Raw genomic sequence first — 23,448 nt, 5'->3', positions numbered from 1 at the left:
AATCATAATTATGACTGATAATACATACCAAGACATATCAGACTTTTTAGATATCTTATAATTTAGAGCACATATTAATAACATCCACTCAAGAAAAGGTTAAACGTCTTTTCTTATTTGACAATGTCTCTCATATGCAACAAGTAAACCTAATATGTCTCTCTTGGACTTCCAGGGTATATTACTCCATTCTCACACTGCTACAAAGAAATACTAGAGACTGGGTAATTTATAAAGGAAAGAGGTTTAATTGACTTACAGTTCCACATTGCTGGGCAGGCCTCAGGAAATTTATAATCATGGCAGAAGGGAAAGGAGAAGCAGGCACCTTCTTCACAGTGTGGCAGGATGGAGTGAGTGCAAGCAGGGGAAATGCCAGATCCTTATAAAACCATCAGATCTCATGAGACTCACTCATTCTCACAACAACAGCATTCGGGAAGCTGCCCCCATGATCCAATTACCTCCACCCTGTCTTGACCTTGAAACATGGGGATTATAGGGATTACAATTCAAGGTGAGATTTAGGGGGAGACACAGAGCCAAACCATATCATGGGGTCTCTTTTTGAAATGTTCAAAAGTTGGCTCAAGGTCAAAAAGACTTAATTTAGAATTTTAAATATGAGTTTGAGAAGCTTGTCAAATATAAAAAGTTTAATAAACTTGATGAAAAATAGGATTGCAGGTCACTGTAAAATAAGTCATTTATTTAGCTAAAGTGATAATTAAACATTTTCAAAAAACAAAAAGATAAAATAAAACAAACAAAAAAACTTTACTCATTGATAGGGAGGTATATTAGTCCATTCTCATGCTACTAATAAAGACATATTAGCTAATTTGGCTAATTTATTAATTAGCCAAGTATAATTTACATACTTTACAATTTATATAACTCAATACTGGCTAATTTATAAAGGAAAAAGTTTTAATTGACTCACAGTTCAGCACGGCTGGGGAGGCTCCTGGAAACTTACAATTATGGTGGAAAGGGAAGCAAACGTCCTTTTTCACATGGCTGCAGGAAGGAGAAGTGCTGAACAAAGGAGAGAAAAAACCCTTATAAAACCATCAGCTGTCATGAGAACTCACTTGCTATCACTAGAATAGCATGGGGGTAACCCACCTCATGATTCAATTACTTACCACCAGGTCCCTCCCACGACATGTGGAGATTATGGGAACTACAAGTCAAGATGAGATTTGGGTGGGGACAAAGCCAAACCATATCAGGAGACTCAGTTTTCCAACCAACCAATCAAAAGAATAAAGACAACATGAAGCAAACTCTCCCCACTTATTGCTGTTTTTGTCTTTATAATCAAAAGGCTTCCAAAAGTATTTTACTATTTTTATTACTATTACATGACAATCTTATTTAAAAGAGAAAGTCAAATTTTACCTTTTCACTAGTACATTATTAATACTAAAGCTAATTTTAACAAAACCTTATAAACAAATGTATCCCATCCGAATCATCTTTGAACATACATGATTGTATACACCTTTTATAATCTTTTACAGATTTTAATTCTTTTTCTTTTATCAATTTAAATATATTCAGTTTTATCTATCACTTTTTATTTCTTTGATTTAAAACAACCTTTAAACAACCTCTAAATGAAAGAAAATCACTTTTTAAAGAAAAAACACATTTTTATATCTTTTTATAACTTATCAAAAACATCTTACATTTTTGTATATTTCATATACAGAACTGTTTGCTCTATATCTAGTAATTTTAATTACATATATTAACTTCAATGTTAACTCTCAGTAAGGATAATTTTTATTGAAAAACCAAAGAAGTAAGTAATTTTAATTATTTATTTATTTATTTTTTTTTTTTTTTTGAGACAGAGTTTTGCTCTTGTTGCCCAGGCTGGAGTGCAATGGTGCGATCTCAGCTCACTGCAACCTCTGCCTCCTTGGTTCAAACAATTTTCCTGCCTCAGCCTCCTGAGCAGCTGGGATTGCAGCCATGTGCCACCACACCCAGCTAATTTGTATTTCTAGTAGAGTCAGGGTTTCTGCATGTTGGTCAGGCTGGTCTCAAACTTCCAACCTCAGACGATGCACCTACCTTGGCCTCCCAAAGTGCTGGGATTACAGGTGTGAACAACTGCGCCTGGCCAGTAATTTTAATTTTTAAGTATCAAGTGCAGAACTTAGGACAGAGGACAGAGCTCTAAAGACAATGCCTGTAGGATCCAATCCCTCTGAAAGTGGTCAGAAGACACAGCTGGACCAGGAAATACGGGGCCATATTAGAGTTGGCCATGCGCTGCAGCTAATGACCCAGGCACTGTAGACACACATATATTTCCAGGTCTAACTGTGGTCTCCTGTCTATACCCCAGAACCTAAAGACTTAAAACCAAAGACATAAGCTTATAGACAAATTAAGCAACTATCAAAAATATCTCATAAACAATAGTTTTATGATGTTAAAAATCTAGCAGAGACAGAATAAATTAGTCTGACCTGTAGGCTCAGGCAAAAGTGTCTAAATTTTTATAAACATTTTAATCTAAATAATTTAAAAACTAGCTTTATATATGAAAGATTACTAAAGTTACATGAACTTGCAAAGCATTTGGGCTTATTTACTTAATTTATGAGTACTGATTTATGTCTATCAATTTGGTACCATATAAAGACAAATATATAAAGATAGACATGTAAACATGTATACATAGAAATAAAGACAGACAAATGTAAAAATGCTAGAGCTTTAATTTTAATTTTTTATCCATGAAACAAGTAAAACAGAGTAGGTTAAAAGGACAATGGATTTAAACTCTACCTTTATAAATGGAACCGGTTAAAGTTGATCTGTCCTACAGGAATGAAATCCTTACCTAGTACTGGAGAAAAAAGAGTGGTAAATTTATATCTCAAAGCACACAGAGAGAATTTAAGTTGTTTTTAAGAGAGAATTTGGCTGTGTTAGAGACGATTAAAAGTGGATATCAAGGTAACAAAATCATAGGAATTTACTACAGGATTTTACAAAGAAACATAGATTAACCTAGAGAAAGTTTAGAAATCTTTTCCAAATAACCAGCTGAGTGGCAGGAAAGTCATATTTTGGAGACCAATCTAGTTATATAGGTGGATTTTAAGTTTAGCTTCCATTTATTAACTGAATCACTGAGCTCAAGAAGTGCATTAACAAGTAAGGCCAACAAAGCATTTGCAGTTTTTAGGGCCTAACACTTACATACGTGAAAAGCAGGAGCAGCTGGAAGGCAGAACATCCAGATCTCCAGAAATCAAGAATCTCACGTTTACACTGAATCCTGGGTCCCCACAAAGAGAAAACACCATAGGACTGGACTGTGTAATGCTTCCACAGTGCTCCTCACTGCAAGGACAACTTCATGCCAATCAACACACTCTAATCGGCTCATCCCTCATGGGAGTCTTATAGCTTGATGGCAAGTGTTTCTACAGTCTTCAAGTGTACAAACCTCACTTTTCTCATCTAAATGCACAAAGAAATGAGTAGCCATCTACAGTAATAACCACTCACTGCAAGCACTATCAGCCCACCTTCAAAACTGCAGCTTTGCCAGGGACTTGCCAGCCATCACATACCCAAAATTCAAGTGCTCTTACAATACATATTAGCCCCTGCTACGCTCAAAAACCAAAGAGATGCTCAATGTGAGAGACAGCACAGCTTTTAGACCTGAGAGAGACCTGCCCATAGTGCTTGGAACTCCATGAGGAAGATAAAAGACCCTGAAAAGGGGATATGTGGTGGCTTTTACTGTGTTCCTCAAGGATCTCAGGGTCACTAAATGTAACATAGATTTATGTAATATAAATGGTAGCAAAAAAAAAGAAGGAGTAGAAATAAATGAGAGAACAAGTCTTAGAGGACCCAATTTGAGACGATGTTAAGCTTTCCAGAAGGCCAATGAAACTTTACATTTTTTCTCAGTAAAAATTACATCAATAAGAAAAGAGATAAACAAGGATCAAACATAATTGAAAAGGGGTTTAGTTGACTGAAAAAAAAAAAGTTCCCAGGAGAGAAACATAATCCAAAAGAGAAAGAGTAGAAAGGCATATCTAGCTAGCTGGCTATCTCCTGAATATCAGCTTTTATTTGTTTGTTTTTTCTGAGACGGAGTTTCATTCTTGTTGCCCAGGCTGGAGTGCAATGGTGCGGTCCCGGCTCACTGCAACCTCCACCTCCCGGGTTCAAGCAGTTCCCCTACCTCAGCCTCCTGAGTAGCTGGGATTACAGGCATGCACTATCATGCCAGCTAATTTTTTTATATTTTTAGTAGAGACGGGGTTTCACCATGTTGTCCAGGCTCATCTCGAACTCCTGACCTCAGGGGATCCGCCCGCTTCGGCCTCCCAAGTGCTGGGATTACAGATGTGAGCCACCACGCCCGGCCAAATATCAGCTTTTAATTAAGCTGACTTTGACCACACAGCTCTTAAAAACATCTTTTCAAATATCTTATCAGATTTTAGCCAGGAAAAACAGCCAATATTACTAGCTTTTGAACCTTTTTCTTTTAAACCATAGATAACTTTCCAAGTGACTCACCAAAACCAGTAAGTCTTAACCAAGGTTTTGACTTAACCAAGTAACCACAAGGTATCTCCAAAGAGGTGCAAAATGATCCTCACAAGATGCAGAACCACCCCAAAGACAGCTAAACCACCAAGGATGTGTGAGGTGTGTCCAAGGAGGTGCAATGCCATTCTCAAAAGATCCAGAACCACCTCCAAAGACAGCTCAAATAAAGAAATGTTTTGCTAGTCACAAAGTGGGTACAAGCCACATTTTTGTCCAGCCATATTCTCTAGGGTCCCAGCTTTTCATCTGATCTACACAAAAAGGCCTGAAAGCCTTATGTGCCTCATAGAGACAGAAGACAGGAAATCAAAAACTATTAACGAAAGGGAAAAGGATTAATAACAAATGGGTACCCCAAAAGTCAAGAGTAACACAAACATCAAATCAATTTTTAAATAAACGTTTCTTCTACCAAGTTAAAGGACTTACGTTTCCAAGCGACAGATTCCCTGACTGGCAATCAAACCCAGGACACTGTGGTAAAAACATGGCATTTTAACTACAAGATTACAAAATGGAATGTCCTTCATTGCAAACTTTTCAGGGAATTCAAGGAAGGCAGTTTGAGTGTACAAAATATTTTAACTTTGTTTTAAATCCGATTTCTGCTTTGTTTCTCTTTTTTATTAACCTTGCCAAGGGAATTTTTTAGGCCATATTCTTTTTGTATCTTTTCATAGGTACCAATAGGATAAGGGTTTAAGACAGAATTCTCTAAAAAGTTTTCTTTTAAATATAGACAATTAACTTATTTCATAAGTGAGCTAGTTCTCATACTCCCTTCCCCAAATCCCACCTGTTAACCCAATTTGGGGAGGGAAAAAGACAAATACTCTTACTACCTTTGTTTGATCTTGCACCATAGGCAGCTATCTGGGAGAACTTACTTGGTTAAAAAAAAACAAAACAAATTCTTACCTTTCTTTTCTGGCTTTTTGTCAACTGTCTCAAGATCCCATTCATAGCCTTCAGAATGAACAGAGTGATTTGTTACTCCGTGTACAGTACCAGACTGTAAGGATGAAAGGCAAACTTCCCCTTTGCCCTCTGAAAGTTTACCGAAAATTACCTGACAAAAGGCAGGAGGAGAAAAGGCATACACATTTTATTAACATGCCTAACCCCCAAATGGGGTACAAAAGTTTATTTACCTTTTTCATAGGGGAGAAAGGAAGTGGGAAATGTAGACAATTCTTTTGAGTGGTAGTATATGATAATTAGGGAGAATGAATGAACTAGGGAGACAAATTAATTTCTAAATGATTCTCTTTGGAATTTGAATGGGTCCAAGAGGCAGAAATTATCTTGTGAAAAAGTCCATTCAGTTGTGGTTGCATTCCTCAGTCTTCTTTTCTGCAATAGATAATGAGATTTCAGGGAGAGGATAGAAGGTAATTGTGTTTCTTTTGGTAATAAGCTTTCTTGGTCAGATAAGGAAGTTCCAGTCAAAAATTCTTCCCTGTACTTGGGGTTGGGGGAGGAACAAGACAATGTTAGAAGGATCTTAATTCTGAGGCTTATTTCTGAGGCCTTTTAATTTGCAAAAGCATTCAATATGCCCAAGCACCATATTTTGAGGAACTGTTCTCTGCACCCCAATGGTAGCATGTATTTATGTGTCATTCCTTTTTGTGGCAAACAATATTCCATTGTATGAAGATATTACATTTTATCCATTCATCAGTTGATGAGCATTTGGGTTGTTCTCACCTTTTCATTATTATGAATAATACTACTATAAACATTTATGTACAAGTTTCTGTATGGACATGTATTTTCATTTACCTTGGGTATATACCTAAGGGTGGAAATGCTAGTGATGCAGGATTTTTTGCTCCTTAGTTCAGCTAAAATCCAGGCTCTTGACTCACGACCAGGGAAAATTAGACACACAGATACACTGAAGGATGAGGAGGGCAGATATATTAAGCAAAAAGAAAGCCCACAGCAAAGAAAGAAGGGGTCCTGCCAACAGGCTCCCAACTCATAGAGTGAATACCAGGCCACCACACACAAGGTGAAGAGGCTAGGCTTCTCCTGCTGCATAAGGTGAAAATCCTTGGTGGCTCTACCCCATTTTTTCAGGGTGCATGCGGGCCCCCAGTCTGTTGCGGGCATGCCCAGGTAAGACCCTGGGTAGGTTCCTTTAACTGTCTCTTGCATCTATCACTAGCTTATATGGCAACTCTGTGTTTAACTATTAAAGGAACTACCAGGAAGTTCAACAAAGCAGCTGTGCCATTTTACATTCAACTAGCAGTGTATGAAGAGTCTCATTTCTCCATATCTTTGTCGACACTTTTTATCTGACTTTCGAATTATAGCCAATCTAGTGGATATGAAATGGTGTGTCATTGTATAATAGAAGGTTTTTTAAATTGACACAAAATAGAGGTACATATTTTTAGAGTACATGTGATATTTTGCTACATATAATGTGTAAAAATCAAATCAAGGTAATTGGGGTATCCATCATTTTAAACATTTATCTTTTCTTTATGCTGGAAACATTCAAATTCTTCCTTCTAGCTACTTTGAAATATACAATAGGTTATTGTTAACTAAAGTCTTTCTTTTTAATTTCCTAAGAACTAATGATATTTAGCATTTTTTATGTATTTATTGGTAATTTGTTTATTTTCTTTGGAAAAAATGTTGATTCAACCCCTTGGCCCATTTTTTAATTGGGTTATTTGTTTTTATTATTGAGATTTAAGTATTCTTTATATTCTAAACACAACTCTCTTGCTAGATTTAAGATTTGCAAAAATTTTCTCCCATTCTGTGGGTTGTCTTCACTTTCTTCATAGTGTCCTTTGAAGCACAAATGTTTTTAATCGATGAAGTTCAATTTATCTATTTGCAGTTGTTGTTCTTCATGGTTTTGGTGTCATGTTTATGAATTCATTGCCAGATACAAGGTCATGGAGATTTATCCCAATGTTTTATTCTAAGAGTTTTATAACTTTTGCTCTTACTTTTAGGTCTTTGATCTGTTTTGAGTAAATTTTTACATATGGTGTGAGGTAGGAGTTCAAATTCCTTCTTCTGCATGTGGCTATCCAGTTCTTCCAAGACCATTTCTAGAAAAGACTATCCTTTTCTTCACCTAATGGTCTTGATACTCAACCAAAATCAGTTAACCATAGACACATGGGGTTACTTCTGAACTCTCCATAGAACCTTCATAATTCTATTCCATTGATTCATATATTTATCCTTAGGCTTCACTCACTTGATTGAAGTTTCTTGGTAGTAAGTTTTGAAATTCAGAAGTTTGAGACCTCAAACTTTATTCTTTTTTGTCAAGATTGTTTCAGCTCTTCTGTATTCCTTGAAATTCCATCTGAATCTTAGAGTCAGTTTGTCAATTTCTACAGATAATCCAGGGATGATTCTGAATAGGGATTCTGTTGAATCTCTAGGTCAATTTGAAAAGTATTGTGATCTCAGCAATACTAAACTTTTAGATCCATGTACAGATGTTTTTCCATTTATTTATCTTCTTTAATTTTTTCAACAATGTTTTGTAGTTTTCACAATATAATTTTGGCATTTTGTTAAATTTATTTCTAAATATTTTATTCTTTTGATGCTATTATAAATAAAATTGACTTTTTAATATTATTTCAGATGGCTCACAATTTATCTTTACATATTGACCTTTATCCTGCAACCCTGTTATAATTGTTTATTAATTCTAATAGCTTCTGAATTCCTTAGGATTTTCTGTATATAAAATCATGTCATCTGCAAATAGAGATCGTTTTACTTCTTCCTTTTCAATCTGAATGACTTTTACTTATTTTTCTTGCCCAATTGACCTGGTTAGAACTCCCAGTATCATGTTAAATACAAGGGGCAAAAGCCCCTTATATCTTGGTGGGTTTTTTTCCTACTCTTAGTGGGATAGCAACCAGTCTTTCACCACTAAATATGATGCTAGCTATGGGTTTTTGTTGGTGCCTTTTATCAGACTGAGGGAGTTCTATCCTTTTTCTTTTTTTTTTTTTTTTTTTTTGAGTGTTCTTATCAGGAAAGGGAGTTGGATTTTGTTAAATGTGTTTTCTGCATCTATTGAAACTATCATGTCGTTTTTGTTCTTTGTTCTATTGATATGGTGTACTACATTGACAATTGATTTTTAACTGACAAACCACTTGCATTCCTGTGATAAACTCTACTTGATCATGTCGTGTAATTCTTTTTAAATGTTGCTAGATGTAGTTGGCTAGTATTTTGTTGAAGCGTATTCCATTTATATTCATAAAATATATTGGTCTATCATTTTTTTGTAATGCTTGTGTCTGGTTTCTGTATTAGTGTGATACTGGTTTCACAGAGTACGTTGAAAAGTGGTCCTCCCTCATATATTTTGAAAGATTTTCTTTTTAAATGGTATTAATTTTTCTTTAAATGTTTGATAGAATTCACCAGTGAAACCATCTGGGCATGAGCTTTTCTTTGTGTATAGTTTTGCTTGTTTGTTTTGCTTTATTTTGCTTTTACATATTCAATCTCTTACTTATTCCATGTCTATGGAGATTGTCTTATTAAATGAGTTTTATAATAATAGCTTGTGTCTTTCTAGGTATTTGTCCATTTCGTCTAAGTTATCTAACTTATTGGCATACAAATATTCATAATATTCCTTTATAATTCTTTATTTTTCTGTAAGAGAAGTGGTAATATCTTCTCTTTCATTTATTTATTTATTTATTTATTTTTTAATCTGAAACAGGGTCTCACTCTTTCACCCAGACTGGAGTGCAGTGGTGTGATCACGGTTCACTGCAGCCTAACTTCCCAGGCTCAAGCAATCAATCCTCCCACCTCTACCTCCTAAGTAGCTGAGACCACAGATGTGCATACCATGCCTGGTTAATTTTTTTATTTTTTGTAGAGACGGGATCTCCCTATGTTACCCAGGTTCATCTTGAACTCCTGAGCTCAAGTGATCCTCACACCTCAGCCTTCCAAAATTCTGGAATTACAGGCATAAGCCACTGTGCTGGCCCTTCTTTCATTTCTAATTCTTATAATTTGAGTCTTCTTTTTCCCATGTCAATCTGGTTAAAGGTTTCTCTGTTTTAGCTTTTCAAAGAACTAGCTTTTGTTTTCCTTGATTTTCTCTATTGGTTTTTTATTCTCTATTTCATTAAGTTCCACTCTGATCTTTATTTTTTTTCCTTTTATTAATACTTGCTTTAAGTTTTGCTTACTCTCCTTTTTCCATTGTCTTATAGTGGAAGGTTAGGTTATTCATTTGAGATCTTGTTTATAAAATATGGATATTTATAGTTACAAATTTTCCTCTCAGCACTACTTAAGCAGCATTGCACAAGTTTTCATATGTTGTGTCTTGATTTTTATTTGTCTTGAAGTATTTTCCAATTTCTCTTGGGATATGTCTTTAACCCACTGATTATTTAGGAGTGTGTTGTTCAATTTTCACATATTTGTGAGTTTCCCAAATTAATTTATGCTACTTATTTCTAACATCATTCCACTGTGACTGGAGAACATACTTTAGATTACTTCTATACTTTTACATTTATTGAGATTTGTTTTATGGTCTAGTATTCGGTTTGTTTTTGAGAATGTTCTATGTGTACTTGAGAAGAACGCATATTCTTTTTTTATTTGGGTGGAATTTTCTATAGATGGCTGTTACATCAAGTTTGTTTATAATGTTGAAGTATTTTGTTTTCTAGTTATCTTCTGCCTAGCCATTCTATTCATTACTTAAGTCTCCAACTATGATTGTTTGATTGTTGAATTGTATATTTCTCCCTTCATTTCTGTCAGTATTGCTTCATATATTCTGGTTATCTGATATTAGGTGTACATATGCTTACAATTGTTATATCTTTCTGATAGATTAACTATTTTTGAGGACTTTGGCCTATGAGGGTATAGCAAAATTTATAGTATTAATTTCTCTAGAGTGGTCTTATTCAACTTTTTCGTTATTTAGTTCCTTAAGAGGAAGTATACGTCTATTTTCATTCAAACACGCAATCTCCTTTGACACCGAAGCCTTTATAAGGAATAAATTAGCATTTTGGTTCCACAAAGAAAACTCAAAAATAAGACAACACTTTGATCTTGAATATAGAAAGCAATGAAGTCAGTTATTTTGGTACACTGATTACAATCGTTTTAGTAATAAATGAGGCTGGTTTTTCTGTGTGAATCAGTGATAAATTAATAGATTATTAGATGGTAAATGCTAGTTAACAATCGTAACATTAGGAAAAAATAGAAGCAGAAAGTCTCTGCTGATGTGGTACCATTAGACAAAGTTTTATATCTTGAAAAAACACACATATTGTTGATCAGAACTATCAGAACTATCTCTTACATCAAGAAACAAAGTAAATGCTTGATGATGTGCTCAACTCAATTATCCAGTTTTTCTAACTCCTGCACATATTTCAATAATGAATGTCATATTTATAAATCATTTTGGAAAGTACATATTCTGAGTAATGAGAAGTTGATACAGTTTTAGGTTATCTCTACATATTGTCTATTGTAAATAGTACTTCAGTTAACACAGGGAGGCTTATATCTCTTTGAGATCCTGATTTCAATTCTTTTAGGTAAATACTCAGAAGAGGGATTGCTAGATCATATGGTAGTTCTATTTTTAATTTTTTTAGGAACTTCCATACTGTTTACCCTAGTGGCTGCCTCATTTTTCATTCTCACCAACAATAAGCAAGGGCCCCAATTTCTCCACATTCTTGGCAACACTTGTTGTCTTTTGTGGATAGCAATAAATTTGACAGCAGAAAATTACTTTTGTTGGTGTATTAGTCTGCATTCTCCCGAGAAACAGAACCAATAATGTGTGTGTGTGTGTGTGTGTGTGTGTGTGTGTGTGTGTGTGTGTTTATCAGAGAGAAAGAGAGAGAGAGATTTACTCTAATAAATTGGTTCACAGTTATGGAGGCTGAGAAGTTCCAAGATCTGTAGTTGGAAAGCTGGAGGTTCAGGAGACTCAATGATACAGGACTGAGGATTAGGTGGGCTGATGGCATAATTTCAGTCTGTGTCTGAGTCTGAAGACAGGAAAAGACCAATGTCTCAGCTCAAACACAGAGCTTAAGTCTCCCTTATACTGCCTTTGTTCAGGCCTTCAACAGATTGGATGAGGCCCACCACACTGGGGAGGACAATCTGCTTTACTCAGTCTTCTGGTGTAAATGTTAACCTCATTCCAAAACGCCCTCACAGACACGCTCAGAATAAACACAGTCTATGGCTCAGTCAAGTTGACACATACAATTAACCACTATGCTAGGTATCTTAGTGGAAGAGAATGCCGAATGCAATAAGTAGTCCCAGTGATAACCCAAGAACTTTCATTTTCCAGAAACAGAGAACAAAGTCTCCCATTTTAAGTTTGTACAATTGAAGTGATACTAGAAATAAAAAATTGATAGCTCCTGGGCCCTTAGGAGGGAACAAAGTGTCCAGTTCATATATGAATTTTCAGTAACATTCAGATTTTTCCAAGTTCTTAAGATCAGCATTAAATACAAAAGTAAGAGTGTCTGTATGTATTTAGTTCTCTGGTAGGAATGAAAACCATAATACTAACATTCACTTTGGCACAAAATTAATTTTTCGAATTATTAAATCTTTATTATATAAGTTTATAATTATAATATTGTAACAGACCTGCTGTTCCAGGTTTAGAATAAGCTAAATCTCAAAAACAATGACAGCACCATATATGATTTTATCTTTGTTGTGTGTGGCTTCAAATGGCTTCTCCTGGTTTCCTTTTCTTGATGAAATTATCATTTCCTTGAATCATTTATGGCTTTTTATCTGTAATAGAATTTCAAACCCAGTACATTCTTAAGACCCTTAGAATTTCAGGCCCAGTACATGCTTAAGAAACTTTAGCTTAGCTGTCTCCAGGAAGTCTTTCTAGAATGTGACCAAAAATATATTTCTAATATCTGAGATCATGAGTTTTTCTCAATATGATTAGATGGCAGTCAAAATAAAGTCTAAACAAAATAATTTTTAGATATCTTTTGAGATTAGCATAGAGATGTTATTCCTCATTTCTTTGTAAAATTGAATACTACCCCAGTATGCAGACGTACTATAATTTAGCAAGCTCCATGTTGATATACATATGGATTCCTTCTCCATTTTTTTCTTATTTGTTGATAAATTCAAGTTGTTTGTCCTGTAGAATTCCCTAGGATCTAAATTTTGATGATGTCATCTCTAACTTCTTGTTTAGCATTTTCCCTTATTCTTTGTTTCTTGAGTTAGTAGATAGATTTTTTTTTCCCAAACCATGCTGAAAACATTGGAAGTAGCTATATTTTAAAGGCCTGATCAAATTTCAGCTTGATTTCTGGAAGGATTATTCTTAGTTGATGTTTCATACTTCAGCTAGGTGGTATATAATTGTCTGCTTGACTCTTTTTTGTGATTTTAGCAGCTATTGAGGGTCAATGCCTCTATCCATTAATTAGAAGTTACAAAATTGTTCTATTCTAATTACATCATACTTTCCCCATTTATTGGCTTGAATAAAAAGAAATTACTCTCCTTCACTATTTGGTTACCCTCAAGTACAGATTATGTAGGAAATGCAGAATAAGTGATTGATTATCAGTTTTCAGAGTAATGAGTTGATTCCTTAATATTGCTCAAAAGTGGCCAATGAAAGATTTTTGGGTTTGTTTTAGTATCATTTTGACTTCATGGATTTAAATATATCTGATGTATTTCAACCCATTGCAGTTAGTATTTCTTCAGTGATTTTCAAATTTCACATGTTTGACAGTGGGAGGCTCTTTAAGTTGACTCAAGGGTGCTTTTGATACAATTCTAGTAATCCTTGATAGCTTCCTTGCTTTATGTTATAACAAGAGATTCCAGACTCATCTTGAGCAATTCCTGTCTTAGATAGGCCTGGAATCAGACATTTTCCTAAGGAGTCCTGGTTTATGAATAAATAAAATTTAGATACTTAGAGTATGTCAGATGGGTACATTGCTAGTAGACCAGTTAATTTAACAGTTTTTCTTCCAAGGGGTCAAAGAAAGCACTGACTGCCTGATACCAGAATCACTATACTCGTGAATTATATATCTTTGTAAATTGGTTTTTAAAAAGTACAAATAAGTCTTCTATAGTTTCTGCTGAGATCTGATGGAAAGAAAATTAGTTGAAGTTTCAAAAGTAAAGGTTTAAAGCCTGGGAACTTCTGTGTGATATTAAGTAAGTCATTTCACTATTCTGAGTTATACATAATTTCTTGTACTTCAAAATAGAGATAATATTACCTATCACAGCTTTTATGAGAACCAGTATTGAAAGTACTTCATAATAACAGCGAACATTTCCTAGAATGTTTTATATGCTAGCTTTTGTGCTATGCTACCTAGTTTATATCATTAAATCTGTATAAAAGAACAAAAATTATTATTATTATTATCTCCCTTTTATAAGGGAGAGCACCAAAGATTAGAGTGACTGGTATCTTGCTGTTTCTGTAAAGGAAAATTACCATGATCCTAAGAAGCTGAGGTCATCAAGCGGAGTAGGAGGTAGATTTCCTATCCAGGAGCAGTGAGCCAAATTAAATACACAGGTAATCTACAGCTGCAAAATGTGAGAAATGATTGAACATAACCAGTAGTAGCAGCCCAAATTAAGAAAAATGTTAAAATGCATTAAATTTATGCTCAAAATTAGAACAAGTATATTTGGATTCATTTACAAGAAGAGGAAGACAAAGTTATGATAGAAAGAAAGCTCAGCAACTGGGATTACAGACTGGGCTCTTTTACAAACTCGCCATTTGAATTTGTCAAGAGATTTATTCTCTCCAGGTCTCAATTCTTCACAGGGGAATGAGGATATGTGATTTCACAAGCTAATCTTTTAGGATAAAAATAGAACAGTAATGCTCGAGAAGAACTTTGTAATGACTCACTACTGATGTGCAGAGTTAAAAAAAAATTACAACATATTTATAGGTTCTACCGATTCAGGTTTCTGAATCACTCATTAATTCCTTCATTTAACGATACTTGTTGAAGACCTACTAAGTGTCAGACACTGTAGCAAGTAGTGTTCTAGCAGTGAACAAAGTGAAGTCCTCATTTTCCTAGTTTACATTCTAGTAAGGAACGACAGAAAATGGAATACACCAGGCCCACTACCAAATTTGCAACAGCTGATTTGTGCGCCTGGAATACCCTTCCCCCAAGTATTCTCATGGCTAACTCTCTCTCCTTTTTCAAGTTTTCGTTCAAATGGGCACCTGCTTGATGAGGCCTAAACACAGAATATCCCTCCCTCCCCCACTCTGCTCTCTATATTTTTTCCTGTAAATCTTATCCCCTTCTAACATATGATATAAATTGCTTATTTGTGTGTTTAATATGTTTCTTTGAGCTATAACGTAAATTCCAAGATGCCAGGATTCTTTGTCTGTTTTGTTCAAGGATGTATTCCAAAGCTTAGGCAGTACCTACTAACGTGTAATGCTCAATAAATTGATTAACAAACAAACTGATGAATGAGTGAATGAATGAATTAGAAGGATGATCTGGAAAGTTTTCTCTGATGAAGCGACTAAATAGTAAAAGCTTGGCATTTAAAAAAAATCACAGCATACAGAAAATTGTTAATTAAATTGTGTTACATCTAGTTGACAGACCATTATGTGGTCTTAAAAATGATTTTAAGTAATAGCTATAAAGTTTATGAAATAACACAGATACTACTTATAATGGATGGGTAAGTGAATATGCATATGCATATATTACTATTACAAACATATTAAAAGGTCTTTAGAAGAAATATTAGAAAGTAATAAACCAAAAGTTACCCGTTTATGTTATAGTGATTATTGGTGATTTCCTTTATCATTTTTTCTATTTTCACAAATTTTCTATAATTTTATTGTATCATCTTTGATATAGAAATAAGTTTAATTTTTTAAAAAGCTAATCAATGCAATACTACCTACCATTCACAGCATTTTGTTTTGTTATGTTTTTTACATTTAGAAATTAGAACTTAACAATGTCAATAACCTCCAACAAGCAGAGACTTGGAGTTGAAAAGAACACACCTGGATTTCAAATGTTTCACAGAAAAACAGAGGTGAAGAAGGAGGTTGAATCAACTATAATTTCTTCTACAACAGCATCATACTTACTTTGAGTTTACCTTTCAAGTAGATTGTCTCCAGAAGAAGGAAGTCCTATCAATTAAACATGACTCTCAAGAGAAAAACACAATGCGTATAAGCGATTTTAAACAGAATATAGCATCAAGAAGTAGAAATTGCCCAAGACCCTGTTTTATCCTGCACTTTCCCATTACTTTGGTAATCAACAGTTGGTTGAGGCTGGGTGCTGTGGTTCACACCTATAATCCCAGAACTTTGGGAGGCTAAGGCAAGAGGATCTCTTGAGCCTGGAAGTCCGAGACTGGGCTGGATACAAAACAAGACCCCATCACTACAAAAAAAAAAAAAAAAAAAAAAAAAGTTAGTTGAGGATCAACAGTGGAGTCCAAGTATGCAAGGGCTATGTTATTCCATTTACTCCTCAGAATAATTAATTGAAGTAGGAGTTATATTACTAAATTTCAGATAACAAAATGGGGACTGTAGGTAACTTTCCCAAGGTCACACAACCAGATACGTAGTGAAACCATGATTCAAATTGATTCAAAATGACTCTAAATTCACTATAAAAAGTCATACATGGGAAGGGGAAAGCAAAAATATCTAACATTTCTCATAGGCCTCCTTTTCCATAGCACTTCTGGACCCCTTAAATGTCATGTTTTCTACATAATGATTTTTTGCTTGCAAAAGTCACCAACTGCATCTTTACTAATATGGCTCCAGCTTCCAGATCTACAGCAGTGTCAGGGTGGGTAAGCATGAATATTATCCCAAAGCTTTGACAGTGTTCAGACTGCCAGGGTCTATGAAGGAAGGACTCAAAGTGCCATCTTAGAATTGGTGCTTTGCAAGTTGGTAATGGCTCCCCCTTACCTCAGTCTCTGGCCCCTCATGAGAAGCTATGCCAGGAATGGTTCTGCATTTAATGAGTCCAAGTGGGAAACAGAAACCTAGTGTGAACCCGAGGCTAGAATAGAAACTGGATTTAGTCCTCTTCAGTGGACCAGTTGACCAGGTGACCCCTTCTGTTAAATCAGATGATTACTTAGTAATGTGTCCTTAAATAAATTGCCAACTTGAAAAAACAGTCTTTGAAATGAATAATTTAATATTTTTATGTATAATTTTATGTATGTACATTCATGAAAAGACTAAATTATACTAGTTTTAGTTTAAATGCAACTTAAATATTCCAATAAGGAGGAAGTGTACATTGACTTTACTCCAGATCTGGTTTCCTAGCCAGATTGGAGGCAAATAAAATAATGTTTCTGTTTATGTTAAGTGACATACATAATGTCTACTTATAATATCTCTCAATAGAATTCATGAGAAAAAAATTGTTATAAGTTACATCCTTCTTTAAATGACTAGGCTAGAGGCCACACAATTCCCTTTAAACTCAATTATCTCACGACTGAATGCTTCAATAACTTGCTAAAAACAGTAGACAAAGTGTCATTAGTGAACCAGGAGAAGGGGAAACCCCAGAGCAGCCATCAGCCGTCTTTATTTCTCTGCAATCAGCTCCTTCATATCCCTGATAACAATGACAGGTAAATGTATCTGCCATCACTGCCAGGTCTGTATCAGATGCTTTTCCTTTCACAGTAAACTCCCCGTCCTCAGAGGCCTCTATGTGGTAACTTGTGGGGTTCAAGTGAAGGTAACTGGGCGCGTTCCACATCTTCCTTATGCACCTCCCATTGTTCCTGCAGAGGTGAAGGCTGCATACCTCAGCAGCTCTGGTCACATTGGCTATGTAGCTCCCTAAATCAGAACTCACAAACTGCTTCACCTTTGTACAGTTGGCCTAGAAATGTAGGAAGAAATCAATTTTAGTGTTTCTCCCTGGTAGAAATGTACAAAGAAATCGATTTTAGTGTTTCTCGCTGGTACTGATAGAATTAGAGCTTCTAGCACAGTTCTTTGGTCTTGATTAAAACATAATGGCTTGGTTCAGTTGTTGAACTTGTAGGCTCCTGGGCACTATAACAAGGATCCCAAATCAGAAAGGGGAGAGGTCTGAGGGGCAGGAGATGGATACTATGTTACAATCAGGCTAAGCAACTGAACTTGCAAATAGCCCCCAGAATCAGCACATGAGACCTTGCCTTTCTGCAATTTACATTCTTTTTTTCTTCCTTCTAGCTCCAAAGTTAATGGGTATAAAAGGAAAAGGAACAAACCCAAATTAGGAATGTACCAGAACTGCTGCCCTCAGCTACCATTCAGGTATGTGGGGCCTTCCATGGTTATGTTAGAGCCTGAATCATAGTCCATCATTTATTGTCAAATCATCTTATGCCACCATTCTACCAAGTATTATAGCCTTCTGGATTTTCCTATTAATTTCCATCAACTGTCCTGGGTCCTGTACTTCTAATACAATTCAAACACATGAAAGCCTATATGGCTAAGTAACTTTTGTGTATATGGTTCCTATTACGTGTTCTAAACAGAGGCCACCTGTGTGCACCCACCTTCCTGATGAAGCTCTTCTGACGAGCCACCAAGGGACTGGGGTGGAAATATCACACCTGGAAAGTCAGGAATTAATCCTCTCAGTTTCTACCTAATTCTCATATGTGGGCATAGGCATAAACAGTTTCATGAACACTATCTCAGTAGCAACAAATTGAGACTGTGAAATTCTGAGAATAATACCAGATCATCATGGACTTGCAAAAAAATTCAATTTAGCAAAAAGTGTCAAGGGTGCCAGTATTCAAGGTAAAATGCATTACATTACAGAAATATAAACAAACCGCATCTGGAAATATGGAAGAGATTGTGATTAATGTGGATTGGGGAAAACTAGGAATCTTTCCTGGAGTAAAAAAAAATCTCAGCTGAGAGAAATTTGAAGAGCCATATAAATCTTTTTTTTCTCTTTTTTTTTTTTTTTTTTTGAGATGGAGTCTCATTCTTTGAACCAGGCTCGAGTGCAATGGTGTCATCTTGGCTCACTGCAACCTCTGCCTCCCAGCTTCAAGCAATTCTCCTGCCTCAGCCTCCCGAGCAGCTGGGATTACAGGCATGTGTCATCACACTCTCCTAATTTTTATATTTCTAGTAGAGACTGGCTTTCTTCATGTCAGTCAGGCTGGTCTCGAGCTCCTGGCCTGAAGTGATCCCACCTCCCAAAGTGCAGGAATTACAAGCATGAGCCACCGTGTCCCGCCATAAATCTTATTTTAAATGCTGATAATTTTCAGCTGATTTCTCTGTAGAGAAAAACTTCATTGTGGAGAATTAAAAAGTTACCACCTGTTTCTACCTCTCAAAATAGTATATAACACATTTTCTATAGTCATTAAATGCAAGGTGTCCATCATCAAACTGTGGCTAATGCCAACTCTACCACTAACTATCCTAAATAGCTATTAACCTAGTTGGTTTCCTCTCTAGTTTCACCATCTGTAAATGAGGATGATAGTCACTACCTCATATGACCAGTAAGTGAGCAAATCCGACTCAAAAAATCTCTTAGCACAACCTTAGCGCATCATAAATATTCATCAAATGTCAGTGTTATGATTACTATCTTTATAAAAGTTCACAATATTTTTTAGCCTTTTCTATGTATCAGGCACTGATTTGGAATATTTATTCTAAAGCTGGTTTGCTATGGAGGTCATTAAGCTCTCCAAGAAAGCAGAGAAATACTTTTAATAAAAAACATTAAATATACCTTCAAGATACTGACTTACCTTGGATGAAGTTAAATTCATGTCTCCCCAAATAACAATGCCTGCAGCTCCCAAGGCAGCACTTTCTCCTATGGTGCTGACTAGATCTTGCTAGATTGAAGACAGTAGAGTTCATTATTAATTTGAATGTAAAACAACCCACCAGGGGCCGGGCGCGGTGGCTCACGCCTGTAATCCCAGCACTTTGGGAGGCCCAGGCGGGCAGATCACGAGGTCAAGAGTTTGAGACCAGCCTGGTCAACACGGTGAAACCCCGTCTCTACTGAAAATACAAAAAAAAAAAAATTAGCCGGGCGTGGTGGTGGGCGCCTATAATCCCAGCTACTCGGAGGCTGAGACAGGAGAATCATTTGAACCCAGGAGGCGGAGGTGCAGTGAGCCGAAATCGCACCATTGCACTCCAGCCTGGATGACAGGGTGAGACTCCGCCTCAAAAACAAAAAACAAAAAAACCCACCAGGGATTAGGATTAGAGTCTGAGTTCAGTATAACAGGGCTGATACTGAGCTCATATACTCCTTAGATAATATTTTCTATTTTCTTAGAGTGACACAAATGCTGAATAAACCAATGCTCAAAAATCACACTCTGTAATCATATGCAAAAACATATAAATATTTTTAAAGAAAAATATATTTTGCCAAGCAGGATATTATATTGAAGGCAATGAGGCTGTAAATAGTTATCAGAAATTATTTAATTGAAGTAAATCGGGGGCACATACCCACATACCAGGTCATATGTATGTGCCCTGGAAACAGAATCCAAAAGTTTTCCTTCTCCAAATGTGATCCTGTTAACCAGGTTCCTTTTCCATTTTGCAACATGCCCCAGTGACACTTCATCCCCATAGTCATTTCAATTCCAAGGCCAGGCAAAGAAGCAACGTTAAGGGCTTGCAGGCTCTGATTTGGTCCAGCTTTTATATTTGTCCCTGAAATTATGTGTGTTTAATTTCTAAGTACCTGACCTAATGGGCTTTATTTATGACTCATCCAGTCATGGTAAAGTCGCTGGAATTTTCTGCAATATGGTTAAGACAGACGAAGGTAAGGTTTTAGCAGAGAGAATTTTGATTTTATAATCTTAAAGGGTTATTGTTTTAATGTTTACAGATTAACATGGATCTAGGCCGTTTTCTGGAGCAAATTAAGATTTGAATGTATGTAGTTGGTTTCCTAGTTTATTAAATTACAACACATTCCCTCACCCCACTCTTTAGGATACTAAGCATTCACCTTTTACTCCAAGGGTGAATTTCTACCAATTAAATGCTAGAAAATGTTATTAGGTGATTTGGTGGAAAATAAAAGCAGAACTGTAAATGCTATTTTGCCATTGGGCACTTAATATTAATACTTGAGAGATAAGTCTCTTTATCTGACACTTTTATTGTCTAACACTCAAAAAAAGGTTTTACAATATCAGTTTTTAAAGTTGTTTTTTTTTTCTGGGCAATTGTCTTGTGACTTTCAACAAGGAAAGAGATTTTGGTTTAAACTAATTTCCCTTCCAGGTTAACATCCATTTTCATTCCCTATGATTATAATATCTGCTAAACAGGTCATAGCTGACATGAAAGGAAGGAGAGGAGGTTTTAAGAGGCTCAAATGAGAGTATAAATGAAAGGATTTTGAAAATTGTCAATGGCAAGATGAACAGGGACAGAGGAGGAGCCATCCCTGCAGTACCAAGACTGCAGACTCTGCTGAGTCTGTGTCCACTCCCTCTTTGGGCAAAGACATAAGGGAGCAGAACTCCTCACTCCACTCACTTTGAAACTTCCCTGAAAATGGTGTCATATAGTCACATGGTATGATCAGGGCAGAAATCCCCAACAGCTCTCCTTTTGATGAAGGCATTGTCATCAAAGGAGAATAAAGACATAACATTTACATTTTATATTTATAGGTTATTGGTCTATAGTAAGTATGTAAGCGGCAGATGTTTCTGGTGAAAGCCACACCTTCTGAGGTTGCTGTCAGTTTCTTCCAAATTAGTTTTCAAATCAGTTTCTCACCAAATTAGTTCACTGTCACCTCACAGACTGTAGGGTGCTGAATGAATCACGAAGCAGCTATGTTTTGGGGATCAGAAAATCAAGGGCACTACCCAGCTAGGAAAGTCACAGATAAAGTGCCTCTGGGAGCAGATTGGGACCACCTGAAAGCTTGAGCCACGGTGGTGTTGCCACATTACAGAAAAAGAAAGGAACAAAGTAGATGTACTGAAAATGAGCCTCCCAGGTCCCAGTGTGGCACAGGGTGCTTTGCACCTACACATGATCCTTGGACCTGAATCAAGGTTTCAGAAGTAGAGGGTAGGGCTACTCAGGGGGATTCACTCAACACTTCCGTGTCGGTCCCTGACGCTTACCAGAGTGCATGTAAGCAACGTGCCCACTGTGGGGAGCTGGAGCATTACTAATGAGCTGCCTTTGTGCCTTACCAGACACAGCATGAATTAATGACAAGGATAAATATCTTTAAATCTATAGGCAAGGAAACTCCTGTTGTTAATTTTTAAAAGCACATCTCACAGATGGAACAGGAGGCCATTATCTTAAGTGAAACAACTCAGAAACAGAAAGTTAAAATATCACATTTTTACTGATAAGTAGGAGCTAAACGATGGGTAAATATGGCCATACAGAGTGCAATAATAGACACTGGAGACTCCAAAAGGTGCAAGGGTGGGAGGGGAGTGAGGGATAAGAAATGACCTGTTGGGTAAAATATACACTTTTCGGGTGATGGGTACACTAGAAGCCCAGAATTCACCACTACTCAATATGTCCATGTAACAAAACTGCACTTGCACCCCGTAAATGTATAAAAATGAAAAACTAATAATAAATAATAAATGTTTTAAAAGCACAGCATCAGGTTATGTCTAGGTTGCATTTATATGTAAATAATACAGGCAATCTTCTGTGTGAAATGAGGTTTGACTGCCTCTATATCCCCACGCTATAGCTATTGCCTGAGATACCACTCTTAAATATCCCATATTTAAGTTTAAGGCTTTGATGGCTGTTAAAAAAGTAATAGCCATATCACATAGGTTTCTGTAGAGCTTCAAGTTTTCATATGCATGTTCTCATTTGATTTACATCATACTTTTGCTAGGTCAGTGGGGCAGGTAATATTGTCCCATTTTGTACATGAAGACACTAAGACACTAAGTCCAGGGAGGTTAAGAGATTTGCTACTTACTAGTGAATCTTTTTTGTAATCTTAACTGTATGTGTGTGTGCATTCTAAAATTCAGACATTGTTGGGAAAATCAGAAATGGAAGCCATTAATGGTTATTAAGAGTTTGGTACAAATGAATATCAGGCTTTTAAAAAATTATGGGCGGGGCCGGGCACAGTGGCTCACACCTAAAATCCCAGCGCTTTGGGAGGCCAAGGCGGGTGGATCTCTTGAGGTCAGGAGTTCGAAACCAGCCTGGCCAATACGGCAAAACCCCGTCTCTACTAAAAACACAAAAATTAGCTGGGCATGGCGGTGCATGCATGTAACCTCAGCTACTTGGAGGCTGAGGCAGGAGAATCACTTGAACCCGGGAGGCAGAGGTCACAGTGAGCCGAGATCGCGCCACTGCACTCCAGCCTGGGAGACGGAGGGAAACTCCATCTAAAAAAAAAAAAAATTATGGGCAGATTTTTAAAGTCAATAGGGTACAATGGTGGGTACACTTATAGTTTAAAACACTTGGAAATAGCTTGCCACTCGGAAAAAAAGAGTGCAGAATGAGATGAAACCCAAACTGTTGCTCCTTTTTTCCTGAGGAAAGAAAGCATTTCCGTGGCTATAGCTACTAGAAAAAGAAGCTTATATCAGGTTCACAGAATGTGCAGAATGTCCCAGTAGTCTAAATTCATCTTTTGAAATGAACGTTTTGTCCCTCAGAGTTTATTGTTTCTTCCAAAAGTCAATTTA

At 36.2% G+C, this 23,448-nt stretch overlaps 1 protein-coding gene across 3 annotated transcripts in view; it reads right to left on the bottom strand.

The window, feature by feature from the left end:
• Nucleotides 1-8,552: 8,552 nt before the first annotated feature.
• Nucleotides 8,553-23,448, bottom strand: part of LOC101150470 (hyaluronidase-4) — a 121,506-nt gene continuing 106,610 nt past the window's right edge. The window contains exons 7-9 of one of the 3 annotated variants that reach the window (XM_063708757.1): nucleotides 19,504-19,593; nucleotides 17,526-17,603; nucleotides 8,553-16,118 (exon numbers count right to left, since the gene is read on the bottom strand). In XM_063708757.1, coding sequence (XP_063564827.1) covers nucleotides 16,116-16,118; nucleotides 17,526-17,603; nucleotides 19,504-19,593 — 171 coding nt within the window. In that variant the 3' untranslated portion in view covers nucleotides 8,553-16,115. Of the gene's footprint in view, nucleotides 16,119-16,224; nucleotides 17,604-19,503; nucleotides 19,594-23,448 lie in introns of those variants that run through there. The other 2 variants (XM_063708756.1, XM_055347351.2) reach the window with 2 other exon arrangements.

Source organism: Gorilla gorilla, chromosome 6 (genome assembly GCF_029281585.2).
Source record: "Gorilla gorilla gorilla isolate KB3781 chromosome 6, NHGRI_mGorGor1-v2.1_pri, whole genome shotgun sequence".
In the NCBI taxonomy this organism is placed as follows: domain Eukaryota; kingdom Metazoa; phylum Chordata; class Mammalia; order Primates; family Hominidae; genus Gorilla; species Gorilla gorilla.
This window is presented reverse-complemented; position numbering and strand designations above follow the sequence as displayed.